This window comes from Petromyzon marinus, chromosome 26, assembly GCF_048934315.1.
Source record: "Petromyzon marinus isolate PM22_M1 ecotype Great Lakes invasive population chromosome 26, UKy_Petmar_22M1.pri1.0, whole genome shotgun sequence".
Taxonomy (NCBI): Eukaryota; Metazoa; Chordata; class Hyperoartia; order Petromyzontiformes; family Petromyzontidae; genus Petromyzon; species Petromyzon marinus.
In genome coordinates this window covers 405,579-423,914 of record NC_133692.1, presented here as the reverse complement: position 1 = coordinate 423,914, position 18,336 = coordinate 405,579, and the positions used below count along the sequence as shown (strand labels likewise).

Genomic DNA, 18,336 nt, shown 5'->3' with positions numbered 1-18,336 from the left:
CCACGAGCGTTATGCGGCAAGCGCGGTGTGCAACCTGCACCGGCCGCGTACCATCGCCGGCGTGGGGAAATAACAACCGGGGTGGAACGGATTTCTTACCGATTCGTGGCCAAAGTCTTTTAAGTGTAAAAAATGTATTACGACGCAGAAATGTAAAATTCGCCTTTTAATATTGGAAAAAATATACTCTTCGCGATGCGTTTCACACTGCCCATATGTAAATGGTCGTGCTTAGCGTGAAAAGCATTTTTTTTTCCCCTTGGTGCAAAAAAAAAGTTGTGGTGCAAACATGTTTTTAATGGCTTTGTGTGATCGGTTAGGGTGGCACAATGGTGAATGTGGAAGTTTGGGGTGGGTAGATCTAGCAGGGATGAATCCTGAATTGTCTGCTCCAACGAAAGGGCCATGCTCAGCTTGCCAAGAGCACCTGCTGGAAAAACGTGGTTTCTGTCGGGGAGCAGGAGAGCAAGTAGGCTGGCTGGATCTATTCGCACTAGGTTCTCTTCAAGTTACGTACTCCAGTTTTCCCCGCGTAAAGCGCCACGAAAAAAACACTTAAGAATTGGGCACAAAACATCCCCACATACTTTTAAAACTATTTAAGACAAATGGGAGTTTCATGGGTACATATTTTAAATTATTATCGCTATTAAACAAGTAGTAGTGTTTCACTCTCATACGGTGGGTGGGGGAGTTGGCGTCACAGAGAGCTGGGTAGAAAGTTTTGGATTTAGTTTGTAGCAGCTGCCCCGCCCCACCTCGTGAAGGTTTAACGTCTTTAGAGAAGTTTGCGGTTAACGCCTCTTCATTTTGTTTACAGTCCGAGGCCAGCCGGCCCGGCAAGGCTTTTGTGGTTTTGTTGTAAATTGCGGCCGTGTTGTTTCCCCGCTCCATGTTGCGACGCTTATCGCCGGAGCCCCCAGCGCCACAAAGCAACCGGGGGCAAACTGTTTACAGCCAAGATTATTTTTGGAGCTGAATTTAGGTCTTGTCTTTTTTTACTATCTTCTATAATTTTCAAGACATTTAATAAACTTCAGATAAAGATGAAACCCAGCGCGGTGGGCGTCGTTTTCGGCTGTATTTAGGGGTTGGGTTATTTTCTGTCGGGCACTGTCTGACGCCTTGCGTGGGGTAATCTTTTCACCTAACGCGGCACTTTTCAGGAACTCGTCGACCACGTTAATCGAGGATTTGCTGTACATGGTGGGGAGCAGCATTACCGTTTATTCAACAGGTAAAATACAATTATTAAAATCTACAAATTATATAAGGGAGTTTTTATTGCACCACTGCCGATGCCATATTGCACGCACTTCGTTTACACACTGTAAGACAGAAAAGGAGCCCAATTACAATTTTTGGTGGATTCGGCAACTTTATCTACCCAAGGGTCCCCACAGCGCTGCTCTGAACTCGCGTGAGTTTGAGGATTCGTGTCCAAGGCTGCGCGGGGGTCAGCCTGGAGGGGTCAGTCTGGAGGGGTCAGCGTTCCCCTACATCTCCCTTGAGCTGCTGCAGACCTCTCGGAGCCCCGTTGGAGGTGGCGGGCAGCCCACCCCCCGCCAGGCGATGCTCTGCCGGGGAGGCTGGCGGTGCCGCCGTCGCTGAAACACACGGAGAGAAGACGACGCCGCGGGGCATGGCGGGGCATGGCGGGGCATGGCGGGGCATGGCGGGGCATGGCGGGGCATGGCGGGGCATGGCGGGGCATGGCGGGGCATGGCGGGGCATGGCCGTGGTCGCTTGGGCAGACGTCGCACAAGGAAAACTGCACAAGGTCACAGGCGTTCTCCGCAGCGTAATTAATAGATTGTTCAGCACGTGTTAATAATAATATAATAATTTACATTCTTAAGGTGGTGGATTTCATCTGTAGATCCCACCATTGCATCACCGTGTATGGAAAGCCAGGAAGTAAACAGAGCCTGCTGGGTAAACGGCCAGAAATAGGCAGGGGGTAAGGGCCAGTTTAAAGAGGTGAGTTTTCAAGACCTAAATATATTTAATGATCCTGTCTTATTAGCAAAGAGTTCCAAAGCTTGGCAGCTGTGCAGAGGCAAAAGCCTGATGACAGGAAATGAGCCTTGATGCATCAAAGTTGTGCAGGATTCTGTCAATCCACTGTTGGATGACAGCCTCCCAAACACCCTTAAGTCATGCGGATTGATCCTACTTCATGCTGGTTGGTGCAGGTGAATAAAGGGGTGCCGGAACTGAATCAGATATCGCTCTCCACGATCGCTGCTCCAACAACCACACAACAACACTACAGAAATCGAACCCATTAACCTCCTGCATACCAGGCGAGGGAGTTAACATCTCGTCACCACGACGGCGCCCAATCTTAACACAACCCCATCACGGACACTGACAGTGGCACGATCACCGGCTGCGACCGCCGCAGGTAGGCTTACCTGTATGGTTGGGCGAGATGCCATGTTGCTGCAGCAGAGCCTTCAGCCTCCTCACCTCTTCCTGCAGCGTGCGGTACTCCTGCGGAAACGCGCTTCGACTGAATCGACGCCCGCACTTTAACGTGGCGTGCGCGGACGTGTGCATCCTTTCGGGTTGCAAAACAACCAGGGCTAATGCACTGAGCCGGTAAATGCAGAGTGAGGCAGTGGGCAGGCTCAGGAGCCCAGTGTGCAGACCACCACTCCCTCCTGTGCCAATGGCCCTTTCGTTGGCGCCGTACCTCATTGCACGAGTCCAACGTGTTAAAGACTCTTTCCTGATCCTCTGGACCATCTGCGGCCGTGGCGTCAGCGTCTGCCGACAGTACGTAGCCGCTCTTCCTGAAGATCGCCGTCCGCAGTTGCTTTTCGTAGCCCTGCCGGTGACGTTCACGGGGAGAGACGCACGACATTAGCAGCCACCTTGCACTGCGCGACGCCTGGAAGCTCGTGTGTGCGCGCATGTACAAGGTGTACGTGGAGTCCCACTTAACATCTTACTGTACATGTGTAGCAAGATGTTAACTACTTCGCCTGGTATACAGGTTGTGGGTTCGATCCCAACCCTGACGACACGTGCATCTTTGGAGTTTGCATGTTCTCCCCATGGTCACGTGGCTTTTTCTCTGGGTGCTCCGGTTTTTCCCTCCACATTTACAATCCACGTGTGCGTTGAAAGTATTTGACTGCTTTACATTTCCACGATAAGCCACTTCATTTAGATATCATTTGTGGCCAGGTTGCTTCTGAAAAACTGGTATATAACTCGGTGGGCCTTACCTGTTAAAATACAGTTTATTTTTTATTTTTGGTACAGCCCCCTTGTCAATCCACTGCTGTAATTGGGTTTCACCAGGCCGTGTGGGTTGTGGGGGTTATTTGACCATACTTCACCATGGTTGGTCACCAAGGTTGGCGAAGGCGGGAGAGGATAGTTTGGTTCAGACGGACCACTTTAAAACAGATGATTTGTTGACTTTTTTTAACGCAATAATTGACGTCACCTGCCGGTGTCCACTTGATCTCTGTTACAGCTGATGAGAAACAAACTTCACTCTGCAGGTGAGACCGGGAGGAAGGAACGGAAGTGGAGGGAGCCGGCGAGGAGACAGCCGAGGGAGTCTTCTGACCATTTTTTTTGCTGCCCATTGAACTAAGACTCACTGCATCGCCCACTTTCAGATGCACTTCTGCAGCCATCTGGAACGCTCTTCCCTCCCATATTAGGAAGCTGGTGGAGCTATGCACTTTTAAATCATCTTGATTTAAAACCGATTTCTTTAGAACTGCTTTATGTGTTTAGTTTGTTGTCCTTCCCCCGGTTGGCTACATACAGTGCGAATTAAGTTGTACATCATAGACACATTCCCTGCAGTGGGAAGCTACAGGCCGAGAACGAGAGTAGCAACAACAAACACAACGGAGAGGAGGCCTGGCCGCTGCCGTCACCTGCTGGGTGATGATCTCGTCGTACAGATCTTGCTCAATCCTATCCCACTCCTCTCGTAGCGACTGCGGCAGCGTGGGGTACACTGCAATCGCGCACACCCGGGCACATCACCACCACCGGTCACGAGCAATTAACTGCTGGATGAAGCTCCCCAATCCATTGCCATCTCGCGGTCAGCGATTAAACAATCCAGCACTTGCATATGAGCAGATTCCATGCCTCCAATGTCCGTGATAGATGTCCTCTTGGGTATATGATCCCCTCCAAATCGATTCTCTCATGCGTGGCTGTATTGGCTGGGTCACTTAGCACGCATGCCCAAGCAGCTTCTGTTTGACCGGATAGACGGAGCTAAACTTGCACGGCACGGGCTACAGTGGAGATAGATTGATGTGGTACAGGAGTATGTAGAGCTGAGTGGACTTGCCGATCCGATGGCTGGTCACAACAGTGTCAAGATTGGCCTCTGTGGAGGAGACTCGTGAAGGGCACTAATGGGCAGTCGGAGGTAGTTGTCCTCCATGAACAGCTTTTTTAGTAAATCCACTGCTGGGTGAGGACTTCCCCAAACCGTGCATGTCGTGGGGGTTATTCGATCATACTTCACCATCCTGGTCACTGAGGGTTGAACGTTGACTTTGGATTGCAAAGTCAACCAAATACTCCACAAAGCTAGTGAATTATTATTACAAGAGAGAATACAGCACAACAGGAGTGAATTATCTCAAATTTCTGACTCTCTGAAGCACTTGCATATCAGCAAGTGTTTCCATACATTATAATCAATATTATAACAGTCGGCTGATCATGTATTTAATCTAACTAAAACTAAGCAAATTAATAAATTATCCAGACTACATAACAAACGAGTCCCAAATAATAACGAACAATTTAAAAACAAAACTGTAATGAACTTTGATTTAAAGCTTTCGTGAGTGCAGTGATTCATATTCTTGGTTCTTTCGGTAAAGTCACGTTGAAGGGAAACAATAAAATATATATAAAACAATAAAATATCTTTTATTGTTTCCCTTCAACGTGACTTTACCGAAAGAACCAAGAATATGTAATAAACTTAACAAGCGACATGATTTCTGTCCTTTCTAAAGGCCTTCACTTTGCCATTGCCCCACACACAATTCCAGTAGATGAGATTCTTGCCGAGGTGGAATCAGCGGTAAGACACCTTCCACATAATGAGGCAGAGATGACGAGATACGAGGTTGCCAAAATAATTGAGAATAGCAAAGTACCAAAAATAAATATTACCTTTGGCAAAGCAAAAGCCTCAAGAGAGAGCTTCAATTAAATAAAGATATTATAATTCTGGCAGCTGATAAAGGCTGCACTACTGTAGTGATGTCCCGAACAGATTATGATAATAAAATTAAAGATTTACTTAAGATACCTATATTAAAATTAAATGAGATCCAACCAATACTTTAGAACGCAGGACTGCTAAAATCATTGCAAATTCATTAGTCCCCAAGACTGAGCAATACCAAATTAAGCCACGGGCCTCAAAACCACCAAGACTGTATGGGCTACCAAAGATTCAAAAAATCGGTATTCCATTACGACTCATAGTAAGTATAATAGGCTCTGCCACATAAATTAGCAAAATATGTAACTAAAAAAATACAGCCCTACATCAGTAGGACATCTTCATTTATAAGAAATTCAGAACATCTTGTGAATGTGATTAAAGATATTAAACTTAATCCTAATCATATTCTGGTGAATTTTGATTTAATTTCTCTATTCACTAAGGTTCCATTTAACGAGTCACTTAAATTACTTGATACACTAGTACAGAAGACAGGTGACCAGAAGATATTCCAAAACTAGCTGACCATTGTCTAAATAACACTTATTTCTTATGGAGAGGTGACTTCTTCAAACAAAAGGTAGGAGCAGCAGTGGGCTCTCCTTTATCTCCTGCTATAGCAAATCTGTACATGAAAAACTTCGTGGACAAATTTCTGATGATAAACTGTCAGTTTGCAAAGGACCTTGGTATCGGAGAAAATTATATCGTGATCCCCCACAGCGTTGTAACAGTGATCAGCCACGGCAGAAGAATTCCTTCTGCCGTGTTTCAAATCTGATTTGTGCTCGCGAATTCGGTCAGAGACGTGTCGTTTCGTCTTCCGACAGGTTATCATCAGAGATTTGTCCACCAGGCAATTCAGATTTACAAACAGACACAATTTCAACCGAGAAGATGGTTTCAAATTAAGCAACCATTGGAAAGATGTTCTAAATCGAACCAAACATTAAACTAATTTTCAATGGTACAGTATATTTATTCTAGTAGTGGCACTCCAAACTTCCAAGGTGGTGTATTATCATCTTATGCTAATTCCAAGCTCTGTCAGTAGTACGTTTTATGCTAATTTCCTTTTGTCAAGGTGTTTACTGTTTACCCCCTCACAGCTTAAAAGAAGGTGACCAGCGCTTGGCTTTCTTCACTCCAACGCTGTCCGCTGGACAGTTTGGTCCCTTCACCTGATGAAGTCCACTTGTGTTGTGGCCGAAACGTCGTGATTTTTGTTTTATTTTTTTACCTACGTGACTTTACCGAATAGAACCAAAGAGTATGGATCCTTGCAGTCACGAAAGCTTCAAATCTAGAAATGTTAAAGTACCTTACAATACTGGATTCTGCTGCACGATCTGCTGAAAAATGAGTTTAAAAAGATGTCGCTGTTTTTGGTATATTTTGATCTGGGAATTTGTTTAATCTCTGCATTTGAAAAAATATTTCCACTTGGAAACCTAATTTACTTGGCACCCTGAGACTGACTACAACCCCCTGGGCTCCCCATCCTGGTGAACATTCTGCCTCCCAATAACCGCTGAGACGTCCCGCAAACTGCAAAGGGAGTTTAGACTTTTTCTTGCCAACGACAACCACCTACAACCATCGACCAAGACATCAACAATGTGACCTCAAGTCCCGATCCCTTCCTGGGATCGTGCTGCTGCCTTCATCCTATAATCTCGCCCAGATGCACTGGCGACCAGAATGGAACAGCGCGGACGTCCACAATAAACATCTCTTTCGGCATTGGTGTTTTGAAGGCTTCGTTTTTAGCGACGTCTCCATCGACAAAGTCTTAAAAGGATGGCAGCAGCGATTGACTAATGGATCAATCAATTGCTGTCGAGAGCAAGCGCGCCACCTCACCCAGCATGCTGTGCGGGTGGCACACGAGCGGCGAGGTGAAGTTGACTGCGTACTCGCAGGTGCGTGGCTCCTCCACGCCCAGCAGCGCATTCTGAGTCCCGCACCTGAAGGTCACCTGTGGTGCATGCACACAAAGATCCCCCGTGTAGCCTTAACAGACTTATGGCAAGTGCTGTTAGAGAGCACCTATCAAGGCCGGCATGGCACACAAGGGGGTGGGTGGCCAGTACCACGCCCGGCCGCCTTTGTCTCACCAGTGGCGCTGTTTACACACCGCACTAGGTACTAATTTAAGGCCGAGTAAACCTAGGCGAGGCTCGGGACTGGCCGTGAGCAGGAATCGAAGTCGGATTGCCGGGTTTGTAGTGCAGCGCGCTAACCGCTACACAACTGCTCCACTGGCGCAGCGCACACACACATGGCTCAGCGGTGCAGCACACACTCATGGCTCAGCTGTGCAGCACACACACACACATGGCTCAGCGGTGCAGCACACACACACACATGGCTCAGCGGTGCAGCACACACACACATGGCTCAGCGGTGCAGCACACACACTCATGGCTCAGCGGTGCAGCACACACACTCATGGCTCAGCGGTGCAGCACACACACTCATGGCTCAGCGGTGCAGCACACACACACATGGCTCAGCGGTGCAGCACACACACTCATGGCTCAGCGGTGCAGCACACACACATATGGCTCAGCGGTGCAGCACACACACATGGCTCAGCGGTGCAGCACACACACATGGCTCAGCGGTGCAGCACACACACACATGGCTCAGCGGTGCAGCACACACACTCATGGCTCAGCGGTGCAGCACACACACACATGGCTCAGCGGTGCAGCACACACTCATGGCTCAGCGGTGCAGCACACACTCATGGCTCAGCGGTGCAGCACACACACACACATGGCTCAGCGGTGCAGCACACACTCATGGCTCAGCGGTGCAGCACACACACACACATGGCTCAGCGGTGCAGCACACACACACACATGACTCAGCGGTGCAGCACACACACACATGGCTCAGCGGTGCAGCACACACACTCATGGCTCAGCGGTGCAGCACACACACTCATGGCTCAGCAGTGCAGCACACACACATGGCTCAGCGGTGCAGCACACACACATATGGCTCAGCGGTGCAGCACACACACACATGGCTCAGCGGTGCAGCACACACACATGGCTCAGCGGTGCGGCACACACACACATGGCTCAGCGGTGCAGCACACACACTCATGGCTCAGCGGTGCAGCACACACACTCATGGCTCAGCGGTGCAGCACACACACACACACGGCTCAGCGGTGCAGCACACACACTCATGGCTCAGCGGTGCAGCACACACACACACACATGGCTCAGCGGTGCAGCACACACACTCATGGCTCAGCGGTGCAGCACACACACTCATGGCTCAGCGGTGCAGCACACCGAGCAGAGGCAGCGGGCGCTAGACAGCCGATCCCTCACCTTGGCCTGCCGGCTGTTGGAGCCACAGTTGTCACCATTTCTCATCACCATAGCGATGAAGGTGTTGTTCACGATCTCCCACTCGTGCCAGATGCTGTGTGGAAACGAGAGGGTGGAAGAGGACGGAGTGTTCGCCAGGGACTATGCACAGCGGAGCAAGGCATGGAGACGTTAAACACCACGGCACAGATACAAATGTGTCCTGCGGGATGTTAGGTTCTGTCTTTACTTGACACTGCTGTGTTATTGTTGTTGGATATCTTGTGTTGAATGCCAAATGTTAACTTTTGAGTGTTTACAATACGTGCGTGAATTTCTTACTTGGTTGTATAGGCAAAGGCTTTTCCACGTACGATTGCCTTTGGAAGTTTTTCGTTATCGGCGCAGAAGCCGACAGGTAGCTATCAGGGCAGGACATTTGCATGTTTAAAGTCCTTTTTGCTATGTTTGGTATCTCCCAGTTTTGGGCAACCCTTTCAAAATGGTGAGGTTCTTAAAAACAACAAAACTCTATACTCCAATTTCACATGTATAGGATTATCTTCACAATAATTTAAAGTCCCCTCGCATTCTGGAACAATGCACGAGCTGAATAATGCATAAACGCTTCAACCTCAGTTGGAAAGCGTTAAAACAGCCCTTGGATCTCTAAGAGATTAAAGATCCGATGGTGCTGATGTTAATTATCTTGCATCCTCTCGTGCTCTTCATTCCCAATCTACGCTCTGCCCCTCCTGCCTGTGCCCAATCCCCTTCTCGGTCCTCCCTCTTTGCAGCCCTCCACTGGAATCAACTTCCCCTGTACATTGAGCAGCACTGCTACCCATAGACTCAACACTGCTCAGACAACACTTCACCAAAGACTCAGCACTGCTACCCATAGACTCAGTACTGCACATAGACTCACACTGCCCATAGACTCACAGTGCCCATAGATCCAGCACTGTACAGTAGACTCAACAATGCTACCCATAGACTCAACAAAGCTACCCATAGACTCAACAGTGCCCATAGACTCAGCACTGCTATCCATAGACTCAACACTGCTATCCATAGACTCAACACTGCACCATAGACTAAGCACTGCCCATAGACTCAACACTGCACCATAGACTCAGCACTGCTACCCATAGACTCACACTGTCCATAGACTCAGCACTGCACAGTAGACTCAGCACTGCTACCCATCGACTCAGCACTGCACCATAGGCTCAACACTGCCCATAGATTCAACACTGCACTATACTCAATACTGCCCCATACTCAGCACTGCCCATAGACTCAACACTGCTCCAGTGTTGAGTCTAAGTATACGTCTATCACTGTCACCCATTCCTCAATCCTTGCAGCACGCCCCTGCCAACTACATCATTCCATTCCGCGTCGCCATCGTGTAAGCTGCGTCAAGCGCCTTTAGTGAAGGCGCTTAATGTAAATATACAATTGGACTGGATTTTGTGTAGGGCTGAACTGTAATCTAAGTGCTGCACACGGGGTGGTAGAGCTGCCGTCGCGTACCCGAGTATGCCGCTGTAAGCGTTCCACCGCAGAGACTGCTCGTGCTGGGTCACGTTGTGAAACGGGCACAAGTCGTACTTGTACCTGGGATTCATAAACGGCACGTACATTGGATTACGCCAAATGAATTCATCGCAATGTAAAGTGGTCGTGACTAACATGAGAAAAAACTTTTACAATAAAAATGCTAAAGAAAAAAACCTAGAACTTCCCTCTTATGTTGTCAGCAGAGGGCAGTGCAGGGAAATACAAGTTGTCCCTGCTTTGACAACACAAGTTGTCCCTGCTTTGACAACACAAGTTGTCCCTGCTTTGACAACACAAGTTGTCCCTGCTTTGACAACACAAGGCGTTCCTGGAAACCCCGTGGTAAGTGGGATCCTATATTCCCATAGAAACATCACGTGCCTATGTGTTTTTCCGTTTATCGGCCATATCCAAGCGGGTTTCATAGGTAAACATCCACAAACACTGGAGAATAAAAGCTCCACACCAAATCACGTCGGAAACCAGGCGAGAAATCAGACCGACTGTTCAAATGGGTTTTGGAGCCGTATCAGAAGATGTGACGTAAATCAAGTTTCTGATCCTTAAACCGGACAGACAGCCTGTAAATTGTTATACAGTACACTGCTCCAATGTCTGTTCCCCACTGTCACCAAGCCGCATTGACCAGTGTGGTGAGGTATGGTCAAATAACACCCACAGCTTCTTCTTGTGTCATGTGGTCCAGATGTCTTGTTACCCCCATTTCATCTAAAACGTAATACATTTAAAGTAAGGTTTATTTAAAACAGACATGAATATGCAAGGGAAAAAATATTGGGGGTCAGAAGACATCTGGACCACCAACCCTGTACAAAGTGGACAGGGGGGGGCTGCACAATGCGCTGCGGGTAACGTGGGTAACGTGGACCGGAGTCTCTCACGATCCTGAGGTGTGGCTGAAGCACTTCCCAGCGAGCCGGAAGAGATGGCGAGGCCCTGGCACACGTTCGGGAGATTCACGTCAACAGAATCCACCGTGTTGCTCGGCTTGTATGTGTGTATGTATATTGAACTTCCTTCGCACCGTACATAGCCAACCATGCTAATCAGAGGTGTGGGGAAAGGACAAAAGGCTTGATGTCTGACGTTTTGCTCCGCCATCGAACAAAGACGGTCATCGCATCATGTTCTTCCAGATGTGTTTCTACAGCCGTCTGGAACGCTCTTTTGATATCGGGAAGCCACTGGAGATTTGGACTTTTACATCTAAATTAAAAACTCCTTTGTTTAAAAGTGCTTTTTGTGTTTAGTTTGTTGTCCTTCCCCCGCACCTCCAATTAGCACGGTTGGCTACTACGCTCAATGCTAAATAAGTTCAAAACATAGATACGTGCTTGTCAGCGTCTTGTGTTCCAGAGCTACGTGTTTAATTACCGTACATACTCAGAAATAGCACATTTAATCTAACATTTCATTTTAACCTATAACCGTAATAATTACATAGCAACCCACACCATAGCCTGTTTTGGGTTATGACCAGCTGTAAACATCAAAGTCAAAGACGATCCGACCCAGAGTGTGAGCCATCTCATGAGGTCTCGGAAGCGAATCGCCCGACTGCTCGTGCTAAACAACACGGAGTACCAAGCTGAAGCCACGTCGGAGAGTAGAGGCAGGAAACCACGGGCAGCACCGACGCTGTAATGACGCCGAATCTTAGCGCAAAGATGCACCGACGTGCAGATGGCGCTGTGACTGTGGCGTGCGTCAACAGTGCAGGTGAAGGGCATCGTCCTAACTCGGACAAGCGGGCTTGGGCACATGGCGAGACCCCTCCACTGGAATAAACTTCACCGGTATTCTACCTATAGACCCCAGCACTGCCCATAGACTCAACACTGCCCATAGACTGAGCGCCCTCCATAATATATTAAGCAATCCCCCTCCTCCACCTACTTCCGTTCCTCAAAGCCTCACCTCTTCTCCTTCGTCAATCCCCTTCCTCTCCCCTCCACTCCTTCCCGTCCCTCCCCTGTCACCCTTCCGTGACCCCCACGTACCCCTCTATCGCTGTCACTCGTTCCTCAATCCGTGTAGCACGCCCCTGTTGCCAACTACATCATTCCACTTTCACCGTTTTGTAAACTATGTCAAGAATCTTAAGTGAAGGCGCTCTCTATATAACTATACAATACAATATATACATTAGATGGGAAGCGATGATGGATGAGGAGTGTGAACAATAATAACGGAGAGGCAGCCGAGGAATAGAGATCGTGAAGAGAGGACATACCCGGTGAGATGGAGCTAAGGAGGTTGGTTCATCCAGAGGGTTTTTTTGGGGATTAGATCGCGTAAATATGAATGTGGCGTGAAATCCGCCACCACCGGACACAGCCAATTAGTAAGATTTGTCACGTAAATAGAACATGCCACTTCGTCACTTGTACAGCACACCGTGTTAAACAGGTTGTTCGTGTGTAGCCGTCGAATGGATCGTGGGGGAAGTGGCCGGGGAGGCCTTCATCCAGCAGTGGATTGATAATGGCTGACGACAACGATGATGATGAGGACACCGTGCGTGCGTTCACCTGTCACTCGCGACGGCTTCACCTTGGCCTTGAGCCGGGTCGCTTGCGCCACGAGGCCGTTGTTGAGCCTGGCCGTGCGACACGCGACCATCGTGGGGGGGTCCTCGCAGCGGCGAAGAGACTACAAACACCGACTACCAAACACCGACTAGAAACACCAACTACCAAACACCGACTAGAAACACCAACTACAAAAAACACTGACTACAAAAAACACCGACTACCAAACACCGACTACCAAACACCGACTACCAAACACCGACTACCAAACACCGACTAGAAACACCAACTACCAAACACCGACTAGAAACACCAACTACAAAAAACACTGACTACAAAAAACACCGACTACCAAACACCGACTACCAAACACCGACTACCAAACACCGACTACCAAACACCGACTACCAAACACCGACTAGAAACACCAACTACAAAAAACACTGACTACAAAAAACACCGACTACCAAACACCGACTACCAAACACCGACTACCAAACACCGACTACCAAACACCGACTACCAAACACCGACTACCAAACACCGACTAGAAACACCAACTACAAAAAAACACTGACTACAAAAAACACCGACTACCAAACACCGACTACCAAACACCGACTACCAAACACCGACTACCAAACACCGACTAGAAACACCAACTACAAAAAACACCGACTAGAAACACCAACTACAAAAAACACCGACTACCAAACACCGACTACAAAAACACCGACTACCAAACACCGACTACCAAACACCGACTAGAAACACCAACTACCAAACACCGACTAGAAACACCAACTACAAAAAACACCGACTACCAAACACCGACTACCAAACACCGACTACCAAACACCGACTAGAAACACCAACTACAAAAAACACTGACTACAAAAAACACCGACTACCAAACACCGACTACCAAACACCGACTACCAAACACCGACTACCAAACACCGACTAGAAACACCAACTACAAAAAACACTGACTACAAAAAACACCGACTACCAAACACCGACTACCAAACACCGACTACCAAACACCGACTACCAAACACCGACTAGAAACACCAACTACAAAAAACACCGACTAGAAACACCAACTACAAAAAACACCGACTACCAAACACCGACTACAAAAACACCGACTACCAAACACCGACTACCAAACACCGACTAGAAACACCAACTACCAAACACCGACTAGAAACACCAACTACAAAAAACACCGACTACCAAACACCGACTACAAAAACACCGACTACCAAATACCGACTACAAAAACACCGACTCCCAAACACCGACTACCAAACACCAAAGTGTGGTTTTATCTTCGCATCTCTCACATGGAGTTACCATATTTAGCAGCAGCGCCCATTACTCCACCGCGCGTTACTACAATCAGAACATTGTATGTAACAATGACGGTGGTTGAGATAATAGAGAGTGGTGTTGTTATGGTGACAGCAGAACAGGCGGGAGAGGTTAAGTGGCGATAGGAGTAGGCGTAGTGATAGGGTTTGGGGTAGTGACATGTGTAATGATAGGTGTTGGGGTAGTGATAGGGTTTCGGGTAGTGATAGGTGTTGGTAGTGATAGGGGTAGTAACAGAGTTAGTGGTAAGGGTAGTGATAGGGTTACTGACAGGGTTGGTGGTAGGGTTAGTGGTAAGGGGAGTGATAGGGTTAGTGACAGGGTTAGTGGTAGGGGTAGTAACAGGGTTAGTGGTAGGGGTAGTAACAGGGTTAGTGGTAGGGTTAGTGGTAAGGGTAGTGATAGGGTTAGTGACAGGGTTAGTGACAGGGTTAGTGGTAAGGGTAGTAACAGGGGTAGTGATAGGGTTAGTGACAGCGTTAGTGACAGGGTTAGTGACAGGGTTAGTGACAGGGTTAGTGACAGGATTAGTGGTAGGGGTACAGTGAGGGGAAAAAGTATCTGATCCCCTGCTGATTTTGTACGTTTGCTCACTGACAAAGAAATTATCAGTCTATAATTTTAATGGTAGGTTTATTTGAACAGTGTGAGACAGAATAACAACAAAATCCAGAAAAACGCATGTCAAAAATGTTATAAATTGATTTGCATTTTAATGAGAGAAATAAGTATTTGACCCCCTCTCAATCAGAAAGATTTCTGGCTCCCAGGGGTCTTTTATACAGGTAACGAGCTGAGATTAGGAGCACACTCTTAAAGGGAGTGCTCCTAATCTCAGCTTGTTATCTGTATAAAAGACACCTGTCCACAGAAGCAATCAAACAATCAGATTCAAAACTCTCCACCATGGCCAAGACCAAAGAGCTCTCCAAGGATGTCAGGGACAAGATTGTAGACCTACACAAGGCTGGAATGGGCTACAAGACCATTGCCAAGCACCTTGGTGAGAAGGTGACAACAGTTGGTGCGATTGTTCGCAAATGGAAGAAACACAAAAGAACTGTCAATCTCCCTCGGCCTGGGGCTCCATGCAAGATCTCACCTCGTCGAGTTGTAATGATCATGAGAACGGTGAGGAATCAGCCCAGAACTACACGGGAGGGTCTTGTTAATGATCAAGGCAGCTGGGACCATAGTCACCAAGAAAACAATTGGTAACACACTACGCCGTGAAGGACTGAAATCCTGCAGCGCCCGCAAGGTCCCCCTGCTCAAGAAAGCACATATACATGCCCGTCTGAAGTTTGCCAATTAACATTTGAATGATTCAGAGGACAATTGGGTGAAAGTGTTGTGGTTAGATGAGACCAAAATGGAGCTCTTTGGCATCAACTCAACTCGCCGTGTTTGGAGGAGGAGGAATGCTGCCTATGACCCCGAGAACACCATCCCCACCGTCAAACATGGAAGTGGAAACATTATGCTTTGGGGGTGTTTTTCTGCTAAGGGGACAGGACAACTTCACCGCATTAAAGGGACGATGGACGGGGCCATGTACCGTCAAATCTTGGGTGAGAACCTCCTTCCCTCAGCCAGGGCATTGAAAATGGGTCGTGGATGGGTATTCCAGCATGACAATGACCCAAAACACACGGCCAAGGCAACAAAGGAGTGGCTTAAGAAGAAGCACATTAAGGTCCTGGAGTGGTCTAGCCAGTCTCCAAACCTTAATCCCATAGAAAATCTGTGGAGGGAGCTGAAGGTTCGAGTTGCCAAACGTCAGCCACGAAACCTTAATGACTTGGAGAAGATCTGCAAAGAGGAGTGGGACAAAATCCCTCCTGAGATGTGTGCAAACCTGGTGGCCAACTATAAGAAACGTCTGACCTCTGTGATTGCCAACAAGGGTTTGCCACCAAGTACTAAGTCATTTTTTGCAGAGGGGTCAAATACTTATTTCCCTCATTAAAATGCTAATGAATTTATAACATTTTTGACATGCGTTTTTCTGGATTTTTTTGTTGTTATTCTGTCTCTCACTGTTCAAATAAACCTACCATTAAAATTATAGACTGATCATTTCTTTGTCAGTGGGCAAACATACAAAATCAGCAGGGGATCAAATACTTTTTTCCCTCACTGTAGTGGTAGGGGAAGTAACAGGGGTAGTGATAGGGTTAGTGATAGTGTTAGTGACAGGGTTAGTGACAGGGTTAGTGGTAGTGACAGGGTTAGTGACAGGGTTAGTGGTAAGGGTAGTAATAGGGGTAGTGATAGGGTTAGTGACATGGTTAGTGACAGGGTTAGTGGTAGGGTTGGTGATAGGGGTAGTGATAGGGTTAGTGACAGGGTTAGTGGTAAGGGTAATAACAGGGTTAGTAACAGGGTTAGTGGTAGGGGTAGTGATAGGGGTAGTGATAGGGTTAGTGACGGGTTAGTGACGGGGTAGTGGTAGGGTTAGTGACAGGGTTAGTGACAGGGGTAGTGGTAGGCTTAGTGGTAGGGGTAGTAACAGGGTTAGTGACAGGGTTAGTGGTAGGGTTAGTGGTAGGGTTAGTGATAGGGCTAGTGGTAGGGTTAGTGACAGGGTTAGTGACAGGGTTAGTGACAGGGTTAGTGACAGGGTTAGTGACAGGGTTAGTGACAGGGTTAGTGGTAAGGTTAGTGGTGGGGTTAGTGGTAGGGTTAGTGGTAAGGTTAGTGGTAGGGTTAGTGGTAGGGCTAGTGATAGGGTGACAGGGGTAGTAACAGGGTTAGCGATAGGGGTAGTGATAGGGTTAGTGACAGGGGTAGTGACAGGGGTAATGACAGGGTTAGTGGTAGGGGTAGTGACAGGGTTAGTGACAGGGTTAGTGACAGGGTTAGTGACAGGGTTAGTGGTAGGGTTAGTGATTGGGTTAGTGGTAGGGTTAGTGGTAGGGTTAGTGGTAGGGTAAGTGATAGGGTTAGTGGTAGGGTAAGTGATAGGGTTAGTGGTAGGGTAAGTGATAGGGTTAGTGGTAGAGTTAGTGGTAGGGTTAGTGACAGGGTAAGTGATAGGGTTAGTGGTAGGGTTAGTGGTAGGGTTAGTGACAGGGTAAGTGATAGGGTTAGTGGTAGGGTTAGTGGTAGGGTTAGTGACAGGGTAAGTGATAGGGTTAGTGGTAGGTTTAGTGGTAAGGTAAGTGGTAGGGTTAGTGGTAGGGTTAGTGGTAGGGTAAGTGATAGGGTTAGTGGTAGGGTAAGTGATAGGGTTAGTGATAGGGTTAGTGATAGGGTTAGTGATGGGGTTTGGGGTAGGTCTCGTCGTAGCTGGGGCCAGGTGTAGCAGTAGCAGCAGGATGATGATGGGCTCGGAGAGAAGAGATGGCAGTTGTTTTAAGGGAGAAATGGAAGCTACAGGTTGTTGTTTTGATCGTGAATATGGCTGCTCTGCGTGCTGCAGGGGGAGTTGAGTCCAGTGGAGGGGAGCGAGAAGGGAACAAGAGAGCGAGGCTGGAAGAAGGGTGGGGAGGGAGGCAGGCACTGAGAGCGACGGTGGAGACTGGGAGCCTAGAGGAGGGGATGGGACAGAGTAGTTAGAGATGAGAGAAGCCGGGTAAGGTGGGGCAAGCCGATGGATTGAGATAATATGCGAGACAGCTGCAGGGACACACAGACGCGCGAGTCCACCACTCACCCGAACGAGTTGGGCTCCTCAACAATCTTCATGCGGATCACCCCACGGTTGCTGCTGCTGCTGCCTGCACGTGAACACCGCAAGACAGCGGCGACATGAGCACTGGCGAAGGAGAGCGCTCCATTTACAATGGTATACACAGCCCGGGCCTTTCGTAAACACACCGCTGTGTGAGGTGGGCTTGGTGGCAGTGGATGGCCACACGTACCTGGGGAGAGGCAGGCGATGACAATGAGAAGCAGGAGGAGGAGGGTGTTGGTGGTGCGGGGCGTAGCGGGCATGGAGGACGCCTCAGCAGCAGCAGGCGGTGGTAGCGGCGCCATTCGGAGGCATCTCCCGAGGTAGCCGCGACCCGGAAGAGACCACGTGGACCTGGACTCTACCAACTCGTCCTACACAAGGGGGGGGGGGGTTGTGTGGCGCGGTCGGACGACCTCTGCGATGATGCGCGCGGAGCCCCCACAACGGGAACGCTGCCGGGCGGCTTGCGCGCGTCGAGCGCCCGGTTTGACGGCGGGCAGCGGAAGGTTTCTCCTTCAAGCGGAAGGCTTCTCCTTCAAGCGGAAGGCTTCTCCTTCAAGCGGAAGGCTTCTCCTTCAAGCGGAAGGTTTCTCCTTCAAG

At 48.5% G+C, this 18,336-nt stretch overlaps 1 protein-coding gene across 3 annotated transcripts; it reads right to left on the bottom strand.

Annotated features, from left to right (window-relative positions):
* Positions 1-151: 151 nt before the first annotated feature.
* Positions 152-18,101, bottom strand: GNPTG (N-acetylglucosamine-1-phosphate transferase subunit gamma). Of its 3 annotated transcripts, none has more exons than XM_032960961.2 (11): positions 17,924-18,101; positions 17,716-17,779; positions 12,681-12,748; positions 11,031-11,085; positions 10,102-10,185; positions 8,584-8,677; positions 7,097-7,211; positions 3,906-3,988; positions 2,699-2,833; positions 2,418-2,496; positions 152-1,607 (listed from the first exon to the last, which is right to left on the bottom strand). In XM_032960961.2, exons 1-11 carry the CDS (start codon positions 18,036-18,038, stop codon positions 1,486-1,488), a joined length of 1,014 nt encoding a protein of 337 aa, XP_032816852.2. In that variant the 5' UTR covers positions 18,039-18,101; the 3' UTR covers positions 152-1,485. The 3 variants fall into 3 exon arrangements, with proteins under 3 accessions (XP_032816852.2, XP_075925935.1, XP_032816853.2); XM_076069820.1 differs by having other exon boundaries at positions 17,716-17,817; positions 17,924-18,072; XM_032960962.2 differs by lacking the exon at positions 17,924-18,101 and having other exon boundaries at positions 12,681-12,814.
* Between the last annotated feature and the right edge of the window lie 235 nt (positions 18,102-18,336).

Bases quoted from the DNA above. Each gene is read 5' to 3' on its own strand.
- GNPTG (XM_032960961.2), bottom strand. From the start codon at position 18,038: ATGGCGCCGCTACCACCGCCTGCTGCTGCTGAGGCGTCCTCCATGCCC. The intron at 8,678-10,101 runs GTACGCGACGGC...GTTTCCACACAG, and splicing joins GCTTACAGCGGCATACTCGG to CATCTGGCACGAGTGGGAGA. The intron at 1,608-2,417 runs GTAAGCCTACCT...CGTGTGTTTCAG, and splicing joins CATCTCGCCCAACCATACAG to CGACGGCGGCACCGCCAGCC.